Genomic DNA, 20,989 nt, shown 5'->3' on the forward strand with positions numbered 1-20,989 from the left:
TCCAATGTCTTTGGCTCCCATGAGCACCCAGTCACATGCACTCGTCCTAGCACAGATATAATACATTAAAAAGTGCAGGTGGCCAGGACCCTGACCCATAGTCATGCATCATTAACCTCTTGGAAGTAGTAATAATAAAGGTTGCAAAAGTAATGGGTACTTTACACAGCCAAGTTTACTTAGTAACTTCAGACTGGACAGTTTCTTCACTGGAAATGGAAAATCTACACTATTATAAAAGTTCTTCAGAGGGGAAAAGAAAGAGTGACTGACAGGTTTACCCTGAGGAAGAGACTGAGGTGATGTCTGAGGTATTGGGGCCGAGTAGGAAAGGGCAGGGTATGCTGCAGTGCCCCAGCTGGTGGACAAGAATGTAGGTTCAGAGCTTAGCAGAAAACAGGATGTCCTGGGTGGGCAGAGATCCCCGGATGTGCAGGCCGTTTAAGCCAATGCACGGTAGAAGTGGAGGTCAGAGGACAATTGAGGGCGCTGGCTGTTTTCTACCACCATCTGGGTCAAGCTTGGCAGCAATCACCCTTCCCCACTGAGCCTGCCCATGGCTTTTCTTTTGATCCAGGGTTACTGGGACTATGATGTTACACTTCTCAGAAAGCTCCACAGTATAGAATCCTGTTAATTCTTTAAATGTTAGGAAGAATTCTAAGCAAATCCATTTGTATATGAACATTTGGGGGAATTTAGAGAGTAAGTGAATCTCCTTAAGAGAAGTTTGGAAGTTATTTTACATCAAATGAGTTATTGGTCCATTTCACCCATGTTGTCAAATTTATGTAGTTGAATGTATCCATAATGTGAAATTTTTAAATTCTCCAAACTTTAAAAATGTTTGAGTATCACCACAGTATTTCCACAAATAGGAAATCCACAGGCAACCTCCTGAGACAAGCCACAGCTGAACACAGTAGCAAGACAGAAATGAATTTGTTTTAGCTTGGGCCCTAATCCCAAGCACACTGTGTAAGTGTGTATGACAAGTGTGTGATGAAACAGTCTGGAAGCCCGAACGCCTCCGTCCCACACGTTTTTGGGTAAGGACGCTCAGCCTGGACAGAGCTGGGGACAGCCGGCCTGAGGGCCTCTTTCCAAAGCAGCAAGTGTCTCCATGACACTGCTGTCCTGTTTGCTTTTCAGTTTCACTCGTGTCCACCATGGTCTGTCCTTTGAGTTTGGGCCGTATTTTACTTCTTTCTGGCTTCTTGGATTGAAAAATTAAATCATTGGGACCTTTCTCAAATGCAAGCATTGGTGTCCGAGTCTGCAGAGCACTTAGTTCTCCCACAGTGTGATGTGACTTTCATTCAGTTCACCTCCCTTTCACTCTCTTGAGTTCCCTCTTGACTGCTCTTATCTAGAAGCCTGCGCTTCAGTTTCCACGTGTAACCTTTCTGTTGCCGTCTTGAGCTGAAAGCCTGTAATTCTCCAGTTAAGGTTATTACTCAGTGGGGCTCTGGGACCTGTTCACAGTGCGCTCACTGCAGGACGCATCCTTCCCTCAGCTTCTGCCCATGCAACTCTGACTGGGCATCTCAGAGAAGTGGCAAACCCCTACAGAAGATGACACCTGTCTTTGGGGGAATGGCTTACTTCACTTAGCATCATGTCCTCAAGCTCATCTGTCTGGAAGCATGTGCCAGGATTTTCTTCCTTCTGTTGAACAACATTCTCCATGTGTGTATGCAGCATATTGCATTTCCCTATTGATGGACATTTGGGTTGTTTCCCTTTGGCTGTTGTGGATTAATGTTTCAGTTTGGATGGGCATGGCTGTCTCTCACATCCCCCTTTCAGGGTGGCTTCGTTCCATTTTGTTGGTGGTGTTTTATGTTTTGTTTTGTTTTTTGACATACCCAGCAACTGCAGTTTGTAACGTGCTGAGGACCCACCACGTTGCTTTCTGGGGTAGTGGAACCATTCTCCATTCCCACCAGCAGTTCACAAGGGTTCCTGTTTTTCCATGTTCCCCCAGCACTTCTCTAAAGGAGATCTCCACCACATAGGATCCAGAGCTGAGAATTCTCAGCCTTTGTTTTTTTGTTTTGTTTTGGAGACAGTGAATTCTCAGCCTTCGATGAGTCTCAGTGTCTGTTTGAGGTTCCTCGTGAGGAACTGGCTTTGGTGGCTGGAGAATGGATGATGGTGGTGGTGGTGGCCGTGGCGAGCATTGGTCTGTCTGAGGTTTGATTAGCTTGAACCTACAGGAACATTTTACCAACTTTGGAATTTTTAGCTGTTTCAGTTCTAATTGTGATACTGTAACTGTGACATCTTCTGTTCCAGCTCCCTAAGGCCCTAAACTACCCCCTCTTGTTCTTTATTTTCTTCAGGCTGCTCTCACTTGCCAAGAGTAAGCCATCTCTGTTTTTGGGTCCTCCACTCTGCTTTAAGGCCGCCCACTGAACTGTGGTTTTAATTTTCTGAACACTTGAATATACTGAATCTAGTCACAGACATTGACTTTCTGTTGGTTTTACTGTGTTTTCATAATTTCTAGCTGGAATGTTTCTCTGAAGTCCACTTTAAAATGCTTTCATATTATCTGGACTTGTCATCTTGATGGTGGTGCCCACTGACCATCTCTTCTCATGAGTCCAGATTGTTCTGTTGTATCCCAGACATTAAAATGTCCTATTTACATCTCACTGCACCAGGCACGACATTGCTATGCGGTAACGCTCTGTTGTCAACATACAGTGGCCAGGAGTCCCCATCCCAGTCTGATCCCAAGGGGCAGGTGCCCTGTTACTGCTAGGTAGAGGTGGGCGGTCAGACTCCCAAACAGCCCTGATTCAGGTGCGGGGGACATGTGACTGCCACCTGGTGAGTGCCTCCCTGTGGTCTCCAGTGGTACTGCATGTGGGGGCTGGGTTATTTTTACTACTGGGCAAAGATGAGAGATCCTAGCTCTCCACTTGCCCTTTACTGGCAGGATGGGGAAACACAGTTTTCTCTGGGGCTAGGGGAGAATTACTGTCAGAAAGAACAGATTCTTTGGGATTTCTTCCCATCTCAGCATTTCTAGTTGTCAGCTCCTTTAGAACCTAGCTGGGATGTACAAAGCAAAAGCAACCCCGCCCCCCACGGACTCACTCAGTCCACAGCCCTAAGGTCCCTGCCTGGCTTCCCCATCTTCTCTTGCCTTCTTGATATTTAAATAGAGGCTCTGTGTCTAGGCACTTAGTTGAAAGTCAATGTAGATGACAAAGTATAAGGACTTTTTTTTTTTTTTTTTGGGATTTTTTTTTTTTGGGGGGGGGTTGTTTTTAAAGGCAAGCTCTCTGTAGACCAGGCTGGCCTCAAACTCACAGAGATCCACCTGCCTCTGCCTCTTTGAGTGCTGGGATTAAAGGCGTGCACCACCCAGCTAATAAGGAAGACTTTAAGGCAGGTACTTCAGCAGAGAAAGGAGGCTGTGCTTTTGTACCTGTGCTGGCTTTCCTCTCCTCTGCTGGGTGCTGGGGGTCTGCCTGGAGTCAGAAATGTACTCTCTACACATGGTGCAATGCTTCCTAAGGGACACCTCAGGAGTAGCCTGCCAGCAGAGGTGTGATGAGCCACAGCCTGAGGAATGAGGCCCAGTCCCCTGCCTGAGCCTGAGCCTTCCCTGGTCTCCAGCAGTCACGCTGGAGATGGTGGTGCAATACTGTAAGCTGGTCGGCTGCTGGAGAAGCCACCTGGTGCTCTGAGCACACACGAGTGTGTCAGGGAGAGGATTTGCTGCCCGGTCCTTGCTGACTCCCTCCTTCGGTGCCAGATGGCTGTCATGGCACAGTGCCCTCCTGACGATGCCTGAGCCTCACAGGGGTTGGGATGGTCCCAGCACTCACTGCGCAGGCGCATGCCCTATCCTCTGGGGCAGAGCCCAAGGGTCCTGGCTGTCCTCCACAGTGGCAGTCTTAAACCACGGGCCCAGTCCTTCCTAGAAATCCCACAGCAGGAGGCCACCTTGGATTTACAGAAAGCACATTTACTGTTTAAAGGTAAAAAATCAACGCACAGATAGAACTACAGAGTCAAAGGGTAAGATAAAACGTTAAAGACAAATTATTCCAAAGAAGCACCAAAAACGCAGAGAAAGAGAAAACTAAAAGCAATAGTAAATAGAGGTCACGGCCCAGCTGTAGCCATTACATTGAACGTCAGTGACTAGATCTTCCCATTCAAAGGTAGAGATCTGGGCTCAGGATCAGTTCAGTGGCAAGAGTAGTGCCTAGCATGGCTGAGGCAGGGGAGTAGGAATTAGGCAGGTATGGTTGTTCAGGGAGGCTGAGGCAGGACTGTGAACTCCTGGCTAGCCTAGGCTACACAAACTGATTCCAAACAAAGCCAAGGGTTGAAGGGTGTAGCCTGGTGGCAGAATGCCTGTGTGGCAGGGTCAGGGATGTATGGCAGGGGCAGGGATGTGGACTGAGCCTCAGGACTGAGAAGACTTAAAAAGGCCAGCCGGGGAGAGATGACTAGGTGAGCAAAAGCTTGTAGGCTCTTACAGACAACCCACACAGGGCAGCTCGCAACCACCTATAACTCCAGCTACAGGGAATCTGAACCTTCTGGGCTCTGGGCGCTGCACTCATGTGCATGCCCACAGACACATGGTTTTAAAAGTCAGACTAGGGCAAATTAACACTCAACTCCCTGTCTCTAAGAGACATAAACAGATAAGCTGAAAGAAAAGCACATGCCACTCACAGTATCAATAAGATGATCACATCCTATAAAGCATATGATGCCAAAGTTGGCTCATCAGAAAACCACCACCATGGGTTTGTGTGCATTCTCATCCAATAAGGAAAGCTAACAGTCCCAGCCAGGCTATGGTAGGGGATCTGTGCTGGAGGTGGTGTGGGCTTCTGGGGAGAAACTTTGTGGGCACATGGGAGAGTCTAATGTCTTCTAAATCTCAACATCCTGAGATGCTTACAAGTTCTAAAGACATTAGGGCACAGCCCTTACACAAAGATTCAAGTTTCAGAGCGGAAAACAGGTTGCTGTTGCCTGAATTTCCTGTATTCTCCAATGAGAACAGTCCCTGGTCAGAGAAGCCCTCAGGACAGCCTGCAGTGAGAATCTGCAGCTACAGCATTTCTCTCCAGACTCAGCTCTGAGGTGGTTCCCACTGTGGCTACAGGCCTCACTGCCTGCTACTTATCCTTGGCCGTTTTCACTTTGGGCTCTTTGATTTCTGGAGGAAGCTTTTTTTGACTTTGTTCTTTGAAATGTGGTCTCTACATGCCGGCCAGGCTGAGCTCACACCTAAAAGTCTTCTGTGTCGTCTTCCAGGAGCTGAACTCACAGCTGTCACCTCAGCCCACCTGATTTGTGGTGTCACAGTTCAGTTTACTCCTAAGTCCCATTTCTAGAAGCAGCATGAATAAAAAAGGAGGACTCATTGAGAGGAGTTTTTGGTGCTCAAACCCCCTAGGGAGAACTGGTTACTGGAAGGCATTCCCAAGAAGGGCAGTGAATGGGTCCTCTTCTCACAGGAACCCCTACCATGGCTGCCATTAGATCTCTCAGAACATGCTCAGACCTCTTTTCCCATGCAGCTGAGAGACTATGAAAGGCAAACCTAGCAGGAGGGTGGCCCCAATCTTTGGTCCATGTGAGGGCATTATACATGCCCACTTTCATCGCCCCGACAAGCTGAATATGAGGTTAACTGAAGTGATGGGCTTTGGTCCCTACCAGCTTCACTTCCTACAATGGAAGCAGTAACATTCAGATAGCCCACAGCCCAAGTTAGCCCAACAAGGAGATCTTTAGACCAAGAGCGACAGTGGCTTTACAGAAAGGGACCCATATGGCACTTGCTGGGGGGAGTGTCCTTTGCTTATTAAGACATTCGTAAGACATTACTATCGCCAATAACTCAGACTCACCAGGGCTTGCAGCTTGGGACAGTGAATGGAGAGCTGGATGAGGGTGCTGTCAGTAATCTGGAGAGAAACATGCTGTCAGTGTGGCTTCTACGCCAGGACTTAATACCTAATCCTGGCTTCTGAGCGTGGGGGTCAGAGGGTACAAAAGAAAACTAACATCTCTTCCAAGCACACTGGGCTCAAACTGCCAATTCCTGGGGAGGCACACTCTTGTTTGGCCTTGCTTCTGGTGCCTGAGGGAGCCTAGACAGGACACAGAAGCAGGTGGACAAGGAGTTCCCCAGGACAGCCTTCTCTGTAGATACCCTATAACCTGACATGCAGGTTCATTCCTCTCACAGGCTATGTGTAAAATAAAGGGGATCCTGCTTATGCTTGGAAATGGATGGTGCTCTCTTGCATGTTCCTGCTCTAGTCTGTCTGAAGTTCCCATTACAAGTGGTCTAAAGGGGCCCAGTCCCCACCGCCATGCTGGGGGATGGTAGCCCAGGCTTGCTACTACACCAGGCCCCTAGCAGGGACAGAGCAGCCCAAGGGGCGGCCAGAAGTCCACTCACCAGGACACATTCTTCAAGATCCATCTTCTCCAGGTCATGGCAGTTCTGAAAAAGGCCACAAGACACGTGAAGAGTGGCCCTGCAGCTCCCCCGTTCCACTGAGGAATGGGCCCTACTTCTACAGCAGTTCTAAACCAGCAATTCAGAAGGCTGCCCTCCCAGTCAGTGCTCACTTCGGATGATGGCCGTGACTACTGGAGGCCACATCATCCTCTCAACCCAGAGAGGTTGACACATCTTTCTCACCACAGACTCGAGGAGGGCCTAGAAATGGATGCTCTGTCCTGTGGGAGGTAAGGACAGGAGGACACAGACAGGATACCACAGGCAGTATTCCAGAGGGCAGAGCACGGCCCTGCAGGAGAAGCTGAGCAGAAGCCAAGTTGGGTTCACATAGAAAGGGCACCTGCCACTGGAGAGGAAGTTCTGTTCAAGATGGGCCTCACTGACAACTGAGGGACAGTGAGACCTGAACTCCTTCTAGAATGCTCTGCAGGCAGGTCCAAACTGCAGCCAGTAGGCCACATGTGCCCAAGGAGAGCTATGAATGTGGCCCAACATTTTTTCTCAATGCACAGTTCTTAACATGAACTTTGTAACTGACAATGCTATGCTGAAAAGTTCAACACGCCTTCCAGGATCGCCCTAGAGTCCTGGCTAGCTGAGAAAAAAGTGCAAAACCTCCCAAAAGGGTTCTATCCTCCGACCTCATGTTCGTCTCTTCTGAAGCGAGGTTTTGGTTTCTTTGTGCTCCCCAAAACTACCCAAGTAACTTTGAACTATGGGGGGTTAATTACAACACGGTTGTATTTCAAACTCAATGCCTTACCCGAGCTAAGAGTGTAAAGCCTGCGTCAGTCAAATGGGAGCATCGGGCAGCCTCCAAAATTCTGGGAAGGGGGCGAGGGGAGAAACGGCATCAGAGCCTGGTTAACAACAAACACACTGCATGCCGCACATCCTCCAGTCTGCTGTTCTGCGGCACACCGAGCTGCTGTCCCATGCAAACACAGCCTCAGGACCCACAAGTGGCACCAGGATGGGGGACTGGAGCGGAGTCCTTATGTCTCCTCACAGGCATGGACAGTGATCCAGGAGCCTGTCCACCACTGTTTGTCTGTTTGTTTTTAACGCAATTAAAATGGATTTTTGCTAAACAAAAGCATGAGTTAATTCTCATAAGAATTGAAACAGGAGGGGCTGCAGAGATGGCTCAGAGGTTAAGACACTGTCTGCTCCCCCAGAGGTCCTGAGTTCAATTCCCAGCAACCACGTGGTGGCTCACAGCCATCTGTAATTCAATCTGGTACCCTCTTCTGGCATGCAGGCAAAATACTGTATACATAATAAATAAATAAATCTTAAAAAAAAAAAAAAGAATTGAAACAAGACCCTGTGATGGTAGTGCACACCTTTAATCCCAGCACTTAGGAGGCAGAGGCAGGTGGATCTCTGTGAGTCTGAGGCCAGCTTGGTCTACAGAGTGAGTTCCAGGACAGCCAGGGCTACAGAGAAACACTGTCTCCAAAAAAAAAAAAAAAAAAAAAAAAAAAAAGGAAGGAAGGAAGAAAAAGAAAGAAAAAAGAAAAAAAATTGAAACAGTTTTACTGGAATGTAAAAAAAAAATAAAATAAAATAAATATAACTCTCTCCACCACCTCTTGTATAGCGGTTTGGGTTAAGACTACTGGTTTTGCCGGGCGGTGGCGGCACAGGCCTTTAATCCCAGCACTCGGAAGGAAGAGCCAGGCGGCTCTCTGTGAGTTGGAGGCCAACCTGGTCTACAGAGCAAGATCCAGGACAGCCAGGGGAACACAGAGAAACCCTGTCTCAAAAAAACAAACAACAAAAACAAAACAAAACAAAAAAGACTACTGGTTTTGCTAGGCAGTGGTGGTGCACACCTTTAATCCCAGCACTCAGGAGGCAGAGACAGGTGGATCTCTGTGAGTTTGAAGACAACAAACTTAGAGTGAGTTCTAGGACAGCCAGGACTACACAGAGAAATCCTGTCTCAAAAAACAAATCAAAACACAACAAAAAACTGCTGGTTTTGAAATAGAAAGTTACAGGTTATAATTCTTGCTTCTCTCCTCATCCATCATGAGATGCAGGACAAACTGACTTTCCTCTGGGTCTCAGTTTCTGCTGAGAGTGAGTGTCCACTCACATGGATGTGTTGAGTCAGAACGGGATGGAGTGAGTGTCCACTCACGTGGATGTGTTGAGTCAGAACAGGATGGAGTGAGTGTCCACTCACGTGGATGTGTCGAGTTAAGTCAGGGTGGCACAGGCCTACAGTGAACAGCTACTGTCAGGCACCAAGCTCCTGTATGTGAAGGGTCAGTGCCTGGGGCAGTGGACAGTGACTCTGCCTCGGTAGATATTCAGGAGACAGCAGGCAAGCAGCTGCTACTTTTCCCAGTTTACCCTCCAGTGGCGGGTGCTGCAGAGCCCCACCTCGGCCTGTTCACTTGGCAGACCACACGAATGGCCAGAGCAGAACAGCACGAGTCAAATTATGGGCCAGTGCATGAAACAGAGCAAGAAACAACATGGTAAGAGGCATCCTGCGGGGCTGGTGAGATGGTTCAGCAGTTAAGAGCACTGGCTGCTCTCCCAGAGGACCCAGGTTCAATTCCCAGCAACCACATGGCAGCTCACAACTGTAACTCCAGTTGCAGAGGATCTGACACCCTCACAGACATACATGCAAGCAAAACACTAATGGACATAAAATAAGAATAAATAAATCATTAAAAAGATGCTTTAAAAAGTTCTTTAAAAAGCCATCCTGCTCCACACCTTCCTCCCCGGTGGGTGTGGCACTGCCTTACCCCAGTCCACCTACCAGCTCTTGGTTCCCCCACCCCTCTCCCCTCTGGAAGCCTGGTCCTCCTGGAGCCACAGAGCAAAAGTGGGTCATACTCACTGCAGTCTGGGGCAGTTCAAGCCCAGGGCCGTGAGAGATGCATCCGTGAGGTTGCTACAACCCGAGAGGCACAGAGCCTGCAGCCGGTGGCAGCCCCTGCAGATCTGCACCACGCCCTCATCAGTGATGCGCTGGGGAGAAGGGTACAGGAGTCGGGCCCAGCACTGACTCAGGACAGGAGACTCAGGTCAGGAGAAGGAGTCTCCTGCTGCCCACCAGCACTTCACCCTGACACCCACACAAAACACAAGCAGGCTGGCTGTGACAGCACTCGCCTGTAGTCCTGGCACTAAGAAGGCTGAGGTAGGAGGATCGCCAGTTCTAGACCATCCTGGACTACATAAGTGAAACTCTACCTTTAAAAAAAAGAAAAAGAAAGCAGCCAGGTGTGGTGGCCACACCTTTGATCCCAGCACTTCGGAGGCGGAGGCAGGCAGATCTGTGAGTCTGGAGCCAGACTGGTCTACAGAGTGAGACCCTGTCTCAAACAAACAAACCTGTCTAAAACCAAAATAACAGTAAATAGGTAAGTCCAGGCTATCACTAAGTTGGTAGGTCCCTGCCTGGCATGCAAGAGGCTCTCTCTCCCCGAGTTCAATCCCAGTACTACTCAACAAACGAGTAGAGAGAGGCTTCTGCACAGCTATAAACTAGCCTAGTAGATTGCTAACACTAGACACTGGAAGTCAAGGTTCTACCTAGAGTCATCAAGAGAGACTGTTTTCGGGAGAAATTCATAAACTCATGATAAAACATGAAATAAAGAACTCATGAGACTTCCTAGTTAAAAGACACGTCAGTATGCGGCTAAATGTGCAGACGGTGATTCTTCCTGTACTCACAGAAATCGTGTTGTGTTTACATGTATGTAACATCTCACCAAACAATTTAGAGAAAAGGAAAACTAGTTACTGATAAATTCCTTGGCATTCTATTTCATTTGTCTGTAAAGATCTGGAACAGTCTTTGCACTCCAATACACTAATTCATGCAGTCATAAGCACGTGCCTATCCTCTAGTCGTACCAGCGGCCAGTGGTAACTCTGTAACTAGGGCCTGCCTTTGGCCGATCTGCGAAGCAGCTGTGAACAACTGCTTTCCCGGATTCCTTTACCAAAAGCTGAGTGCAAGGTCATTTTCTCATGTTTCTCAAAACTCTAGGTCCCCTTGGGTCATGCAGCCCAGGGCTGCACACCCACACAGCAGCAGTGAGGAAGACCGGTAGTCCTTCCAGGGCTACTGCCTAGAGAAGAATGCTGGTTTCACTTGCACACACCGTTTACAGCACAGCTATGTATGTGTGTGTGTGCACTCGCAATCTCAGGTGCCGTTCTTCAGGTACTGGCCACCTTCTTCTTTGAGACACATTCTGTTCTGGCTCAGAACCCACCAAGTAGAGGCGGCGGGCTGGCAGGCAAGCGGGAGGAATCCCACTGCCTCTGCTTCCCCAGTGCTGGCGTTATAAGAACATGCCACCACGCTCAGCTTTTCCACATGGGTTCTCGGGGGCAAACTCAGGTCCTTGTGCTTACCTGACTGGGCTCGCTCCCCAGCCCAGCACTACTATTCTCACTGAGGAATCAGAGGAGCCACCACCCCAGTGTATTAAGAAGAAATGAGATACTGAGATCTTACCAAGCTGTTCAGGTCTAACAGATACCTAGTGACAGCATTCCTGATTTTTCTGTTTTGAAGGAGTCAGCCAGACATACTGGCCACACCACACCTGTAACCCCAGCTTTCAGTATGCTGAGGCATGAGAATTAGGCTAGCCTGGGCTATGCAGTGAGACCCTGTCTATCTCTCATATATATGTGTGATATATATGTCATACATATTCACACATGTTTCTAAATATGAATACAGGTGTAGACATGAACAATCAAGGCTGATTCCTGTGATTTGGGGGAGGGGCCGATATGCTAAACATGCTGCCTTATTGTTCTCACCTTACAAAGACTCACAGCTCCAATGAAAACAGAGGAAGAGGAGTCAGGGCAGGGTGATGTGGCCATCTGCCAGCCACCTTGGGCAAGTGAGGCCAGACAAGGGGGCTGCAGGCAGGTGCTGCGGGCAGTGGATGCGGGCAGGGAGGGAGCTGGGCACGGGTGCAGAGCGGGCATGGGTGCCAGGGGGGAGGGGGCATGAGGGCAGGGTCTCGGGTGTGGGAGGATTGGGGGCAGGGGTGTGGTGGATGGGGGGAGGGGGAACGGGACAGGACAGGGGGCACGGGTGCAGGAGGGGAGGGGGCACGGGTGCGGGGGGGGCACGGGTGCGGAGGGCTCAGGTGCAGGATAGGGGGCACGAGTACGGGGGTGGGGGCAGGGGGCACGGGGGCGGGGAAGGGCAGGGGGGACGGGGGCGGGGAAGGGGGCACGGGTACAGGGGTGGGGGCAGGGGGAACGGGTGCGGGGGGAGCAGGGGGCACGGGGGCGGGGGGGCAGGGGGCACGGGTACGGGGGTCAGGGGGCACGGGTGCGGGGGGGGGGCAGGGGGCTGCACACAGGTGCCGGGTCCATGCTTACCGAGCAGGACTGCAGATTGAGGCTCACGAGCTCGTGGCAGTGGTTCTGAATGTGTGTCAGAGCTTCGTCCTCTAACTGAGTGGAGGGCGGAAATGAAAGAGGGACGGGGTCAGGTCAAGATGACTGCCACAGCCAGGGCAACAGGCGACCGACCGACCGACCGACCGACCGACCGACCGGTGTCTGTACCTGCGTGCAACCCCTCAGGAGCAGGGCTTTCAGGCCCCGGCAGCCCCGCACCAGCGCCTCGATGCCTTCCTTTGTGATCTGGTCGCACCAGGACAGGTTCAGATACTCCAGGTTCCGGCAGCCGTCGCTGAGAGAACAAACAACAACGGCACCCTGTGCAGCCTCCTGCAGACAGTGCTCAACTCAGTACACCACCGCAGCCTGGAGACGACACAGCCCAGGGCCGCCTCAACCGCCTCGTCCTCACCGGGAGCCCCTGCCAATGTCTCCCACTGCGACGCTGGCCACACTAGTGCTGGGCTTGGGGTTTCTCTGTGTAAGTGCACATATGTGTGGGTGCATGTTGTGTGTGGCCAGAAGTTGACTTTGGGTGTCTTCCTCAATTGCTCGCCACCTTTTGTTACTAATTTTTACAAGAACAGTTGATTGTGATGAACTCACAAACAAGAAAACATGACACAGCTAGACTGAGTGAGTCGGTGATCCAGCCTCACACTATCCCTCTCCGCGGACTTCTATGCAGTTAGAAAGGCCATTCCAAAGCCACGGAGTTTCCCTTAGGATTTCGCACTTTCAGGATCAGTTACAATTTTATGTACTTATCCATCACAAAAAGAAAAAATGATAGAATTGAAAACAGAAAATGATTGGCTTTAAATTGTCTTTTTAATCTTAAATTTGCGTGTTGGGGGAGGGGCAGGGTTATGTGCCTATGTATGCAGTTGCCCAGGGTGGCCAGGAGAGGGCATCATACCTCTGGATCTGGAGTTTAGTCAACTGAGCTGCCCAACACGGGCGCCGGGAACTTGGTTCCTCGGCAAGAGCAGTATGTGCTCTTAACTCCTGTGCCCTCTCCCCAGCCCCTGGCTTGATGCCCTCTTTCATGGCTCGTGTGCCCCTTTTCCTGCATTCCATCCCTCCTTATCACACAGGGTCTCGCACTGAACCTGGCTGGAGCTCCCAGACTCAGCTAGGCTGGCTGACCAGTGAGTCCCGGGATCCTCCTGTCTTTCCCTCCCCAGGACTGGGGTCACAGGCAGGTACCACCATTCCTGGTTGTTTACAGGGATTCTCGAGATTGCAACTTGGGTCTTTATTGCCTGACAGGCTGCACCACCTCCTCAGCCCACACTGGGTATTTTCTTGACCCCAAAAGTCAAGTGCTCTCACCTGATCCCCTTTAAGGAGTTGTTGGTAACAGACACGCAGGACGTGAGATCCAGGTGTTTCAGCTTGGAACAGAATCTGCTAAGGCTGTAACACGTGCTGGAAAAAGGCAGGCACACTAAAGATATTTTCAACCTTGTTTCTCACCCGGCTTCCCTGTGGCTGCTCTGTCCCCAGATCCATCTTTATTCCTTACCTGTCGGTGATTTTTGTGCAGCCATTGAGGTTTAAGTGTTCAATGTTTCGGCAGTTCTGCGCAAAGGTCCTAAAAGGGGTGGGGGCGGTAAAAGTTGTGTGGGTTTTTCCCCCAAAAGTAGCACAAAAAGCTTTAAAGCAAAAAGATGCACCGAGACCCGTGGCCACAGGGTTGCTGCAAGCTGCAGAGTGGCCACTAGAGGGCAGCACAACCATCCGCTTAGAGCAGCACTTTCCAAAGGCCACAGACTCCCTGGCAGATAGGGAGCTCAGTAACCTGGGACGCTCTCAGGCACTGCGTGCTACTAGCCTGGCACCACACTTTGAGAAACGAAGGCCCAAGCTACCTGTCAGTTAACCCTCCTCCGGCCCCATCTTTGGGATCATCTGAGATGGGAGGCCTGAAATTTCTCACTAGAAAAGTCAGTTTGCAGCAAGGGGTGAACTCCTTCCCGGCGTGCGTGCCCTGGGGGCACTCTGACACTGTCAGTATCTTTAGTATCAGACCCAGGTTTGCTGACAAGGACCCCACGGCGTGAAAGCTGCCTTGACCGTGGCTGACAGCATGGACAGAAGCAGAGAACCACACACCACTCCCACTCCTTGCAGGGTGCTCTCGGGCAATCTGCGTCTTCCTCAGATACAACTTCAGTCTCAGAGGACTGAGTCCTGGCTGCTTCATGGCCATGAGCATGTCATCTGCTTGCTTTGTCCTGCCAAGTAGAGGGATGGGGAACTAAACTGGATAAAATCCAACAAGTCCACGGTGATGTCAGGGAGTGTGAGTGGAACAGAATGCCAGCAGCTGCCATGCGTGGCCCTGACATTGGCATCTGAAGAACTACCCAAGGCTGCGGACAGAATCAGCTAGAAGGATGAAATTGAAAGATCACCAAGGTCCTTTGGTGGGTACAGAGGCTACTCCTACCTTCGAAACTTAAAAATATATCATTGTTTCTGGGATTGGGTAGTGAGAAGAGTCCAGCTTCAGGAATGCGGAAGTAGCCTAAATGAAATGCCACTCTGCCCAACCTTTTACTTTAATTAATTAATGGGGGGCTGAAGAGATGACCAGTGGATAAGAGCACTTCCTGCTCTTGCAGAGGACCTGAGTTTGAGTCTCAGCATCCACAAGGCTGCACAACATCTATAACTCCAGTAACAGGGAATCCAGGGTCCTCTTATGGCCTGTGTACTATGTACTATGTACATGTGGCATACACACATATGTGCATACAAACACTTGTACACACAAAACATTTCCAAGTCTTTCATTAATTAATGGACTGATTTTCGTGGTGCTGGGGATCATGGGCCTCCAACATGCTCCACGAGCATACTGCCATTCTTCACCCTACCCGCCCCAAGCCTAACAAAGGATATGACCCAAAAAAGAAGTTAAAACAGTGCAGCTGCATCCCAGACCTAAACTCCATAGAGCATTTATAGGAACAAAAACTGCTCCATACCCAAGAAGGTAGAATTCATGATGCCCGCCCAACACCGAGCAAAACCCTGTGTGCTTTCAACGGCGAGGAAACTAGATCTACAAGGACCAGAGATCTCTCTATCCTCTCCTACGCAAGCCTGATAGCAAAGACAGCAGCAGCAGGCCAGGGCACTGAAAGGTTGGCTTTACCCAGAACGCTGCGGGGCTACAGTGCCGAGTGAAGACATTTCATGGAGACATGAGAGGGTTTTGTTCATTCGAGAGGAAGACATGTTAAACATGACTGTGATGCAAATGTACTGATGGGCTGGTTAGCAACACATTAGATGTGGTAGGTAGAAAAAAGACCGGTGAGTCCGCCAAGAGCAGGGCCAGGCCATGAGCTAGTGGTACAGCGTTTGCCTGGTGTGGCCGAGGCCATCTGTGTTTACAAAGTGTGACTGACAGCAAGACACAGATACACCAGAACAGCAGCAAGTCTACGGCAGAACCCAACCCGAGTGCGAGCCTGTGCTACACAGAAAAACCAGTTCTGGTCGGGGCAGGGCTGGGTGGGAGAGTCCGGCATGAGTGACCCTGGGTTCAGTCACTAACAACTGCCCCTCAAATACTCCAAATAGATCTATGTTTAAATCAGAAAACTTCTAAGGGGTGCGGAGCTGTAGAGGCCCAGCAGTCGAGAACCCTGGCTGCTTTTGCTATATTGGGTAGCTGTTCTGTCTTTGACCTTGAAGCACTGCCTATGACCTTGTAGTCCATGCCCCTGGGGCGTGGTCTCTCAGCCACCTTAAGACCTGAGATGCCTCTCTCTTCACTCCCTCATGGACTTGGATGTGGGACTGACTGAGACAGCAGACTGTGCCCAGCATTCCAGACCTGCGACAATTCTGTTCTGTACAGTGAGTTTTTCTCCCCAAATAAATTCCTTTGCCCTAAGCAGACTCCGTGGATTTCTCGTATTATTTTGCAGAGGACCTGCATTCAGTTCCCAGCACCCACATGGCAACTTACAACTCCAGTTGGAGATTTGGCGCCCTCTTCTGGCCTCAGTGGGCACCGAACACACATGGTGCACCGTCATGAAGGCATCAACGCACACACATAACGAAAACAAACCAATCTTAAGGACTTTTAGAAGAAAAGCACAGGTCAGCGTGTTTGTGACGTCGGGTGAGGCAGCAAGTTCTTGGTTCTACAAGCAAGAAGATGGCGAAATGTCTTCCATCGAAAACTTCACTTCGGGGGCTGGAGGGATGGCTGAGCAGTTAGTCAGCAGACCTGCTGCTCTTCAGAGGATCCAAGTTCGGTTCCCAGCACCCACGTGGTGGCTGTCAACTGTCCATAACTCCAGTTCCAGAGGCCAATGCCCTCTCCTGGCCTCTGCAGACACGATTATATACAATGAACATAAATCAATGAAGGTCCACACACAAACACAAAATTTAAAAATTAAATAAATCTGTAAAGGAACTTCCCTTCAGACAGGCAGTTAGAGACTGGGAGAACGCATTTGCAAAAGTACTTTGACAAGCACTGGTATCCAAAAATGTCTTAACTCTCAAAAACAGCAGGCAGTGGTGGTTCACACCTTTAATCCCAGCACTGGGAGGCAGAGGCAGGGGATCTCTGTGAGTATGATGACAGCCTGGCCTATTGAGAGAGTTCTAGGACAGCCAGGACTGTTACATAGAAAAACCTTGTCTCAAAAAAAAAAAAAAAAAAAAAAAACCCTCTCAAAAATCAATAAGACAACCTATGAGAAAAATGGGCACATGACCTAGACAGACATTTCCCCAAGATCCATGGACAGTGAGTCAGCATAGGAAGACATCCAGCAGCATCAGGACCAGGGAACTGCAGGACAACCACAAGATGCCACTGTGCATCACGAGGGCCAAAGTGAAAAGATCACGCCACACTAAAGGTTGTCAGGAACTGTAGAGTCACAGGTCACCGTGGGAACTTAGAGGAGTACATTCTGCTGTGAAATAGATTGGAAGCGTCTTAAAAGTTTAAGCTGGGGGCTGGGGGACACTGAGACGGATCGTCAGGTAGCAACGCTTGTTGCCAAGCCTGACGTCACTGCAGCAGATCCCTGACTGACCGTCACTGCACAGGACTCCCCATTGAAGATCCCTGAGTGACAGTCACTGCACAGGACCCCCCACTGCAGATCCCTGACTGACAGTCACTGCACAGGACTCCCCATTGCAGATCCCTGAGTGACAGTCACTGCACAGGACCGCCCACTGCAGATCCCTGACTGACAGTCACTGCACTGGACTCCACACTGCAGATCTCCTGACTGACAGTCACTGCACAGGACTCCCCATTGCAGATCTCCTGACTGACCATCACTGCACAGGACTCCCCACTGCAGCAGATCCCCTGACTGACAGTCACTGCACTGGACTCCCCACTGCAGCAGATCCCTGACTGACAGTCACTGCACAGGACTTCCCACTGCAGCAGATCCCTGACTGCCAGTCGCTGCACAGGACTCCCCACTGCAGCAGATCCCTGACTGACAGTCACTGCACTGGACTCCCCACTGCAGCAGATCCCCTGACTGACAGTCACTGCACAGGACTCCCCACTGCAGCAGATCCCTGTCTGACAGTCGCTGCACAGGACTCCCCACTGCAGATCTCCTGACTGACAGTCACTGCACAGGACTCCCCACTGCAGCAGATTCCTGACTGACAGTCACTGCACAGGACTCCCCACTGCAGCAGATCCCCTGACTGACAGTCACTGCACAGGACTCCCCACTGCAGCACATCTCCTGACTGATAGTCACTGCACAGGACTCCCCACTGCAGCAGATCCCTGACTGACAGTCGCTGCACAGGACTCCCCACTGCAGCAGATCCCCTGACTGACAGTCGCTGCACAGGACTCCCCACTGCAGATCTCCTGACTGACAGTCACTGCACAGGACTCCCCACTGCAGCAGATCCCCTGAGTGACAGTCACTGCACAGGACTCCCTACTGCAGATCTCCTGACTGACAGTCACTGCACAGGACTCCCCACTGCAGCAGATATCCTGACTGACAGTCACTGCACAGGACTCCCCACTGCAGCACATCTCCTGACTGACAGTCACTGCACAGGACTCCCCACTGCAGCAGATCTCCTGACTGACAGTCACTGCACAGGACTCCCTACTACAGATCTCCTGACTGACAGTCGCTGCACAGGACTCCCCACTGCAGCACATCTCCTGACTGACAGTCACTGTACAGGACTCCCCACTGCAGCAGATCCCTGACTGACAGTCGCTGCACAGGACTCCCCACTGCAGCAGATCCCCTGATGGACAGTCACTGCACAGGACTCCCTACTGCAGATCTCCTGACTGACAGTCACTGCACAGGACTCCCTACTGCAGATCTCCTGACTGACAGTCACTGCACAGGACTCCCCACTGCAGCAGATCCCTGACTGACAGTCGCTGCACAGGACTCCCCACTGCAGATCTCCTGACTGACAGTCACTGCACAGGACTCCCCACTGCAGCAGATTCCTGACTGACAGTCACTGCACAGGACTCCCTACTGCAGCAGATCCCTGACTGACAGTCGCTGCACAGGACTCCCCACTGCAGCAGATCCCCTGACTGATAGTCACTGCACAGGACTCCCTACTGCAGATCTCCTGACTGACAGTCACTGCACAGGACTCCCCACTGCAGCAGATCCCTGACTGACAGTCACTGCACAGGACTCCCCAATGCAGCAGATCCCTGACTGACAGTCGCTGCACAGGACTCCCCACTGCAGCAGATCTCCTGACTGACAGTCACTGCACAGGACTCCCCACTGCAGCAGATCCCCTGACTGACAGTCACTGCACAGGACTCCCTACTGCAGATCTCCTGACTGACAGTCACTGCACAGGACTCCCCACTGCAGCAGATCCCTGTCTGACAGTCGCTGCACAGGACTTCCCACTGCAGCAGATCCCTGACTGACAGTCGCTGCACAGGAATCCCCACTGCAGCAGATCCCCTGACTGACAGTCATGCACAGGACTCCCCACTGCAAATCTCCTGACTGACAGTCACTGCACAGGACTCCCCACTGCAGCAGATCCCCTGACTGACAGTCACTGCACTGGACTCCCCACTGCAGCAGATCCCTGACTGACAGTCACTGCACAGGACTTCCCACTGCAGCAGATCCCTGACTGACAGTCGCTGCACAGGAATCCCCACTGCAGCAGATCCCCTGACTGACAGTCATGCACAGGACTCCCCACTGCAGATCTCCTGACTGACAGTCACTGCACAGGACTCCCCACTGCAGCAGATCCCTGACTGACAGTCACTGCACAGGACTCCCCACTGCAGCAGATCCCTGACTGACAGTCGCTGCACAGGACTCCCCACTGCAGCAGATCTCCTGACTGACAGTCACTGCACAGGACTCCCCACTGCAGCAGATCCCCTGACTGACAGTCACTGCACAGGACTCCCCACTGCAGCACATCTCCTGACTGATAGTCACTGCACAGGACTCCCCACTGCAGCAGATCCCCTGACAGTCACTGCACAGGACTCCCTACTACAGATCTCCTGACTGACAGTCACTGCACAGGACTCCCTACTGCAGCACATCTCCTGACTGACAGTCACTGCACAGGACTCCCCACTGCAGCAGATCCCTGACTGACAGTCGCTGCACAGGACTCCCCACTGCAGCAGATCCCCTGACTGACAGTCACTGCACACGACTCCCTACTGCAGATCTCCTGACTGACAGTCACTGCACAGGACTCCCTACTGCAGATCTCCTGACTGACAGTCACTGCACAGGACTCCCCACTGCAGCAGATCCCTGACTGACAGTCGCTGCACAGGACTCCCCACTGCAGATCTCCTGACTGACAGTCACTGCACAGGACTCCCCACTGCAGCAGATCCCTGACTGACAGTCACTGCACAGGACTCCCCACTGCAGCAGATCCCTGTCTGACAGTCGCTGCACAGGACTCCCTACTGCAGATCTCCTGACTGACAGTCACTGCACAGGACTCCCCACTGCAGCAGATCCCTGACTGACAGTCACTGCACAGGACTCCCCACTGCAGCAGATCCCTGACTGACAGTCGCTGCACAGGACTCCCCACTGCAGATCTCCTGACTGACAGTCACTGCACAGGACTCCCCACTGCAGCAGATCCCTGACTGACAGTCACTGCACAGGACTCCCCAATGCAGCAGATCCCTGTCTGACAGTCGCTGCACAGGACTCCCCACTGCAGATCTCCTGACTGACAGTCACTGCACAGGACTCCCCACTGCAGCAGATCCCTGACTGACAGTCACTGCACAGGACTCCCCACTGCAGCAGATCCCTGTCTGACAGTCGCTGCACAGGACTCCCTACTGCAGATCTCCTGACTGACAGTCACTGCACAGGACTCCCCACTGCAGCAGATCCCTGACTGACAGTCGCTGCACAGGACTCCCTACTGCAGATCTCCTGACTGACAGTCTCCGCACAGGACTCCCCACTGCAGCAGATCCCTGACTGACAGTCGCTGCACAGGACTCCCCACTGCAGCAGATTCCTGACTGACAGTCACTGCACTGGACTCCCCACTGCAGCAGATCCCTGACTGACAGTCACTGCACAGGACTCCCCACTGCAGCAGATTCCTGACTGACAGTCACTGCACAGGACTCCCTACTGCAGCAGATCCCTGACTGACAGTCACTGCACAGGACTCCCCACTGCAGCAGATCCCCTGACTGATAGTCACTGCACAGGACTCCCTACTGTAGATCTCCTGACTGACAGTCACTGCACAGGACTCCCCACTGCAGCAGATCCCTGACTGACAGTCGCTGCACAGGACTCCCCACTGCAGCAGATCCCCTGACTGTCACTGCACAGGACTCCCCACTGCAGCAGATATCCTGACTGACAGTCACTGCACAGGACTCCCCACTGCAGCAGATCCCTGACTGACAGTCGCTGCACAGGACTCCCCACTGCAGATCTCCTGACTGACAGTCACTGCACAGGACTCCCCACTGCAGCAGATCCCCTGACTGACAGTCACTGCACA

General features: G+C 51.5%; 1 protein-coding gene across 5 annotated transcripts in view; it reads right to left on the minus strand.

Moving 5' to 3' along the window:
* Positions 1 to 20,989, minus strand: part of Fbxl2 (F-box and leucine rich repeat protein 2) — a 60,224-nt gene that overhangs the window by 3,025 nt on the left and 36,210 nt on the right. For 2 of the 5 annotated variants that reach the window (XR_001577015.3, XM_006970262.4), the window contains exons 6-13: positions 13,464 to 13,532; positions 13,271 to 13,366; positions 12,101 to 12,227; positions 11,912 to 11,986; positions 9,387 to 9,517; positions 7,284 to 7,344; positions 6,455 to 6,499; positions 5,898 to 5,954 (exon numbers count right to left, since the gene is read on the minus strand). Coding sequence is in view for 4 of the 5 variants with exons in the window: in XM_006970262.4 (XP_006970324.1) it covers positions 5,898 to 5,954; positions 6,455 to 6,499; positions 7,284 to 7,344; positions 9,387 to 9,517; positions 11,912 to 11,986; positions 12,101 to 12,227; positions 13,271 to 13,366; positions 13,464 to 13,532 (661 nt within the window). In the remaining variant the exon portion in view is untranslated. Of the gene's footprint in view, positions 1 to 5,897; positions 5,955 to 6,454; positions 6,500 to 7,283; positions 7,345 to 9,386; positions 9,518 to 11,911; positions 11,987 to 12,100; positions 12,228 to 13,270; positions 13,386 to 13,463; positions 13,533 to 20,989 lie in introns of all 5 variants that reach the window. The other 3 variants (XM_042281881.2, XM_076577283.1, XM_042281880.2) reach the window with 2 other exon arrangements.

This window comes from Peromyscus maniculatus, chromosome 7, assembly GCF_049852395.1.
Source record: "Peromyscus maniculatus bairdii isolate BWxNUB_F1_BW_parent chromosome 7, HU_Pman_BW_mat_3.1, whole genome shotgun sequence".
Lineage (NCBI taxonomy): Eukaryota > Metazoa > Chordata > Mammalia > Rodentia > Cricetidae > Peromyscus > Peromyscus maniculatus.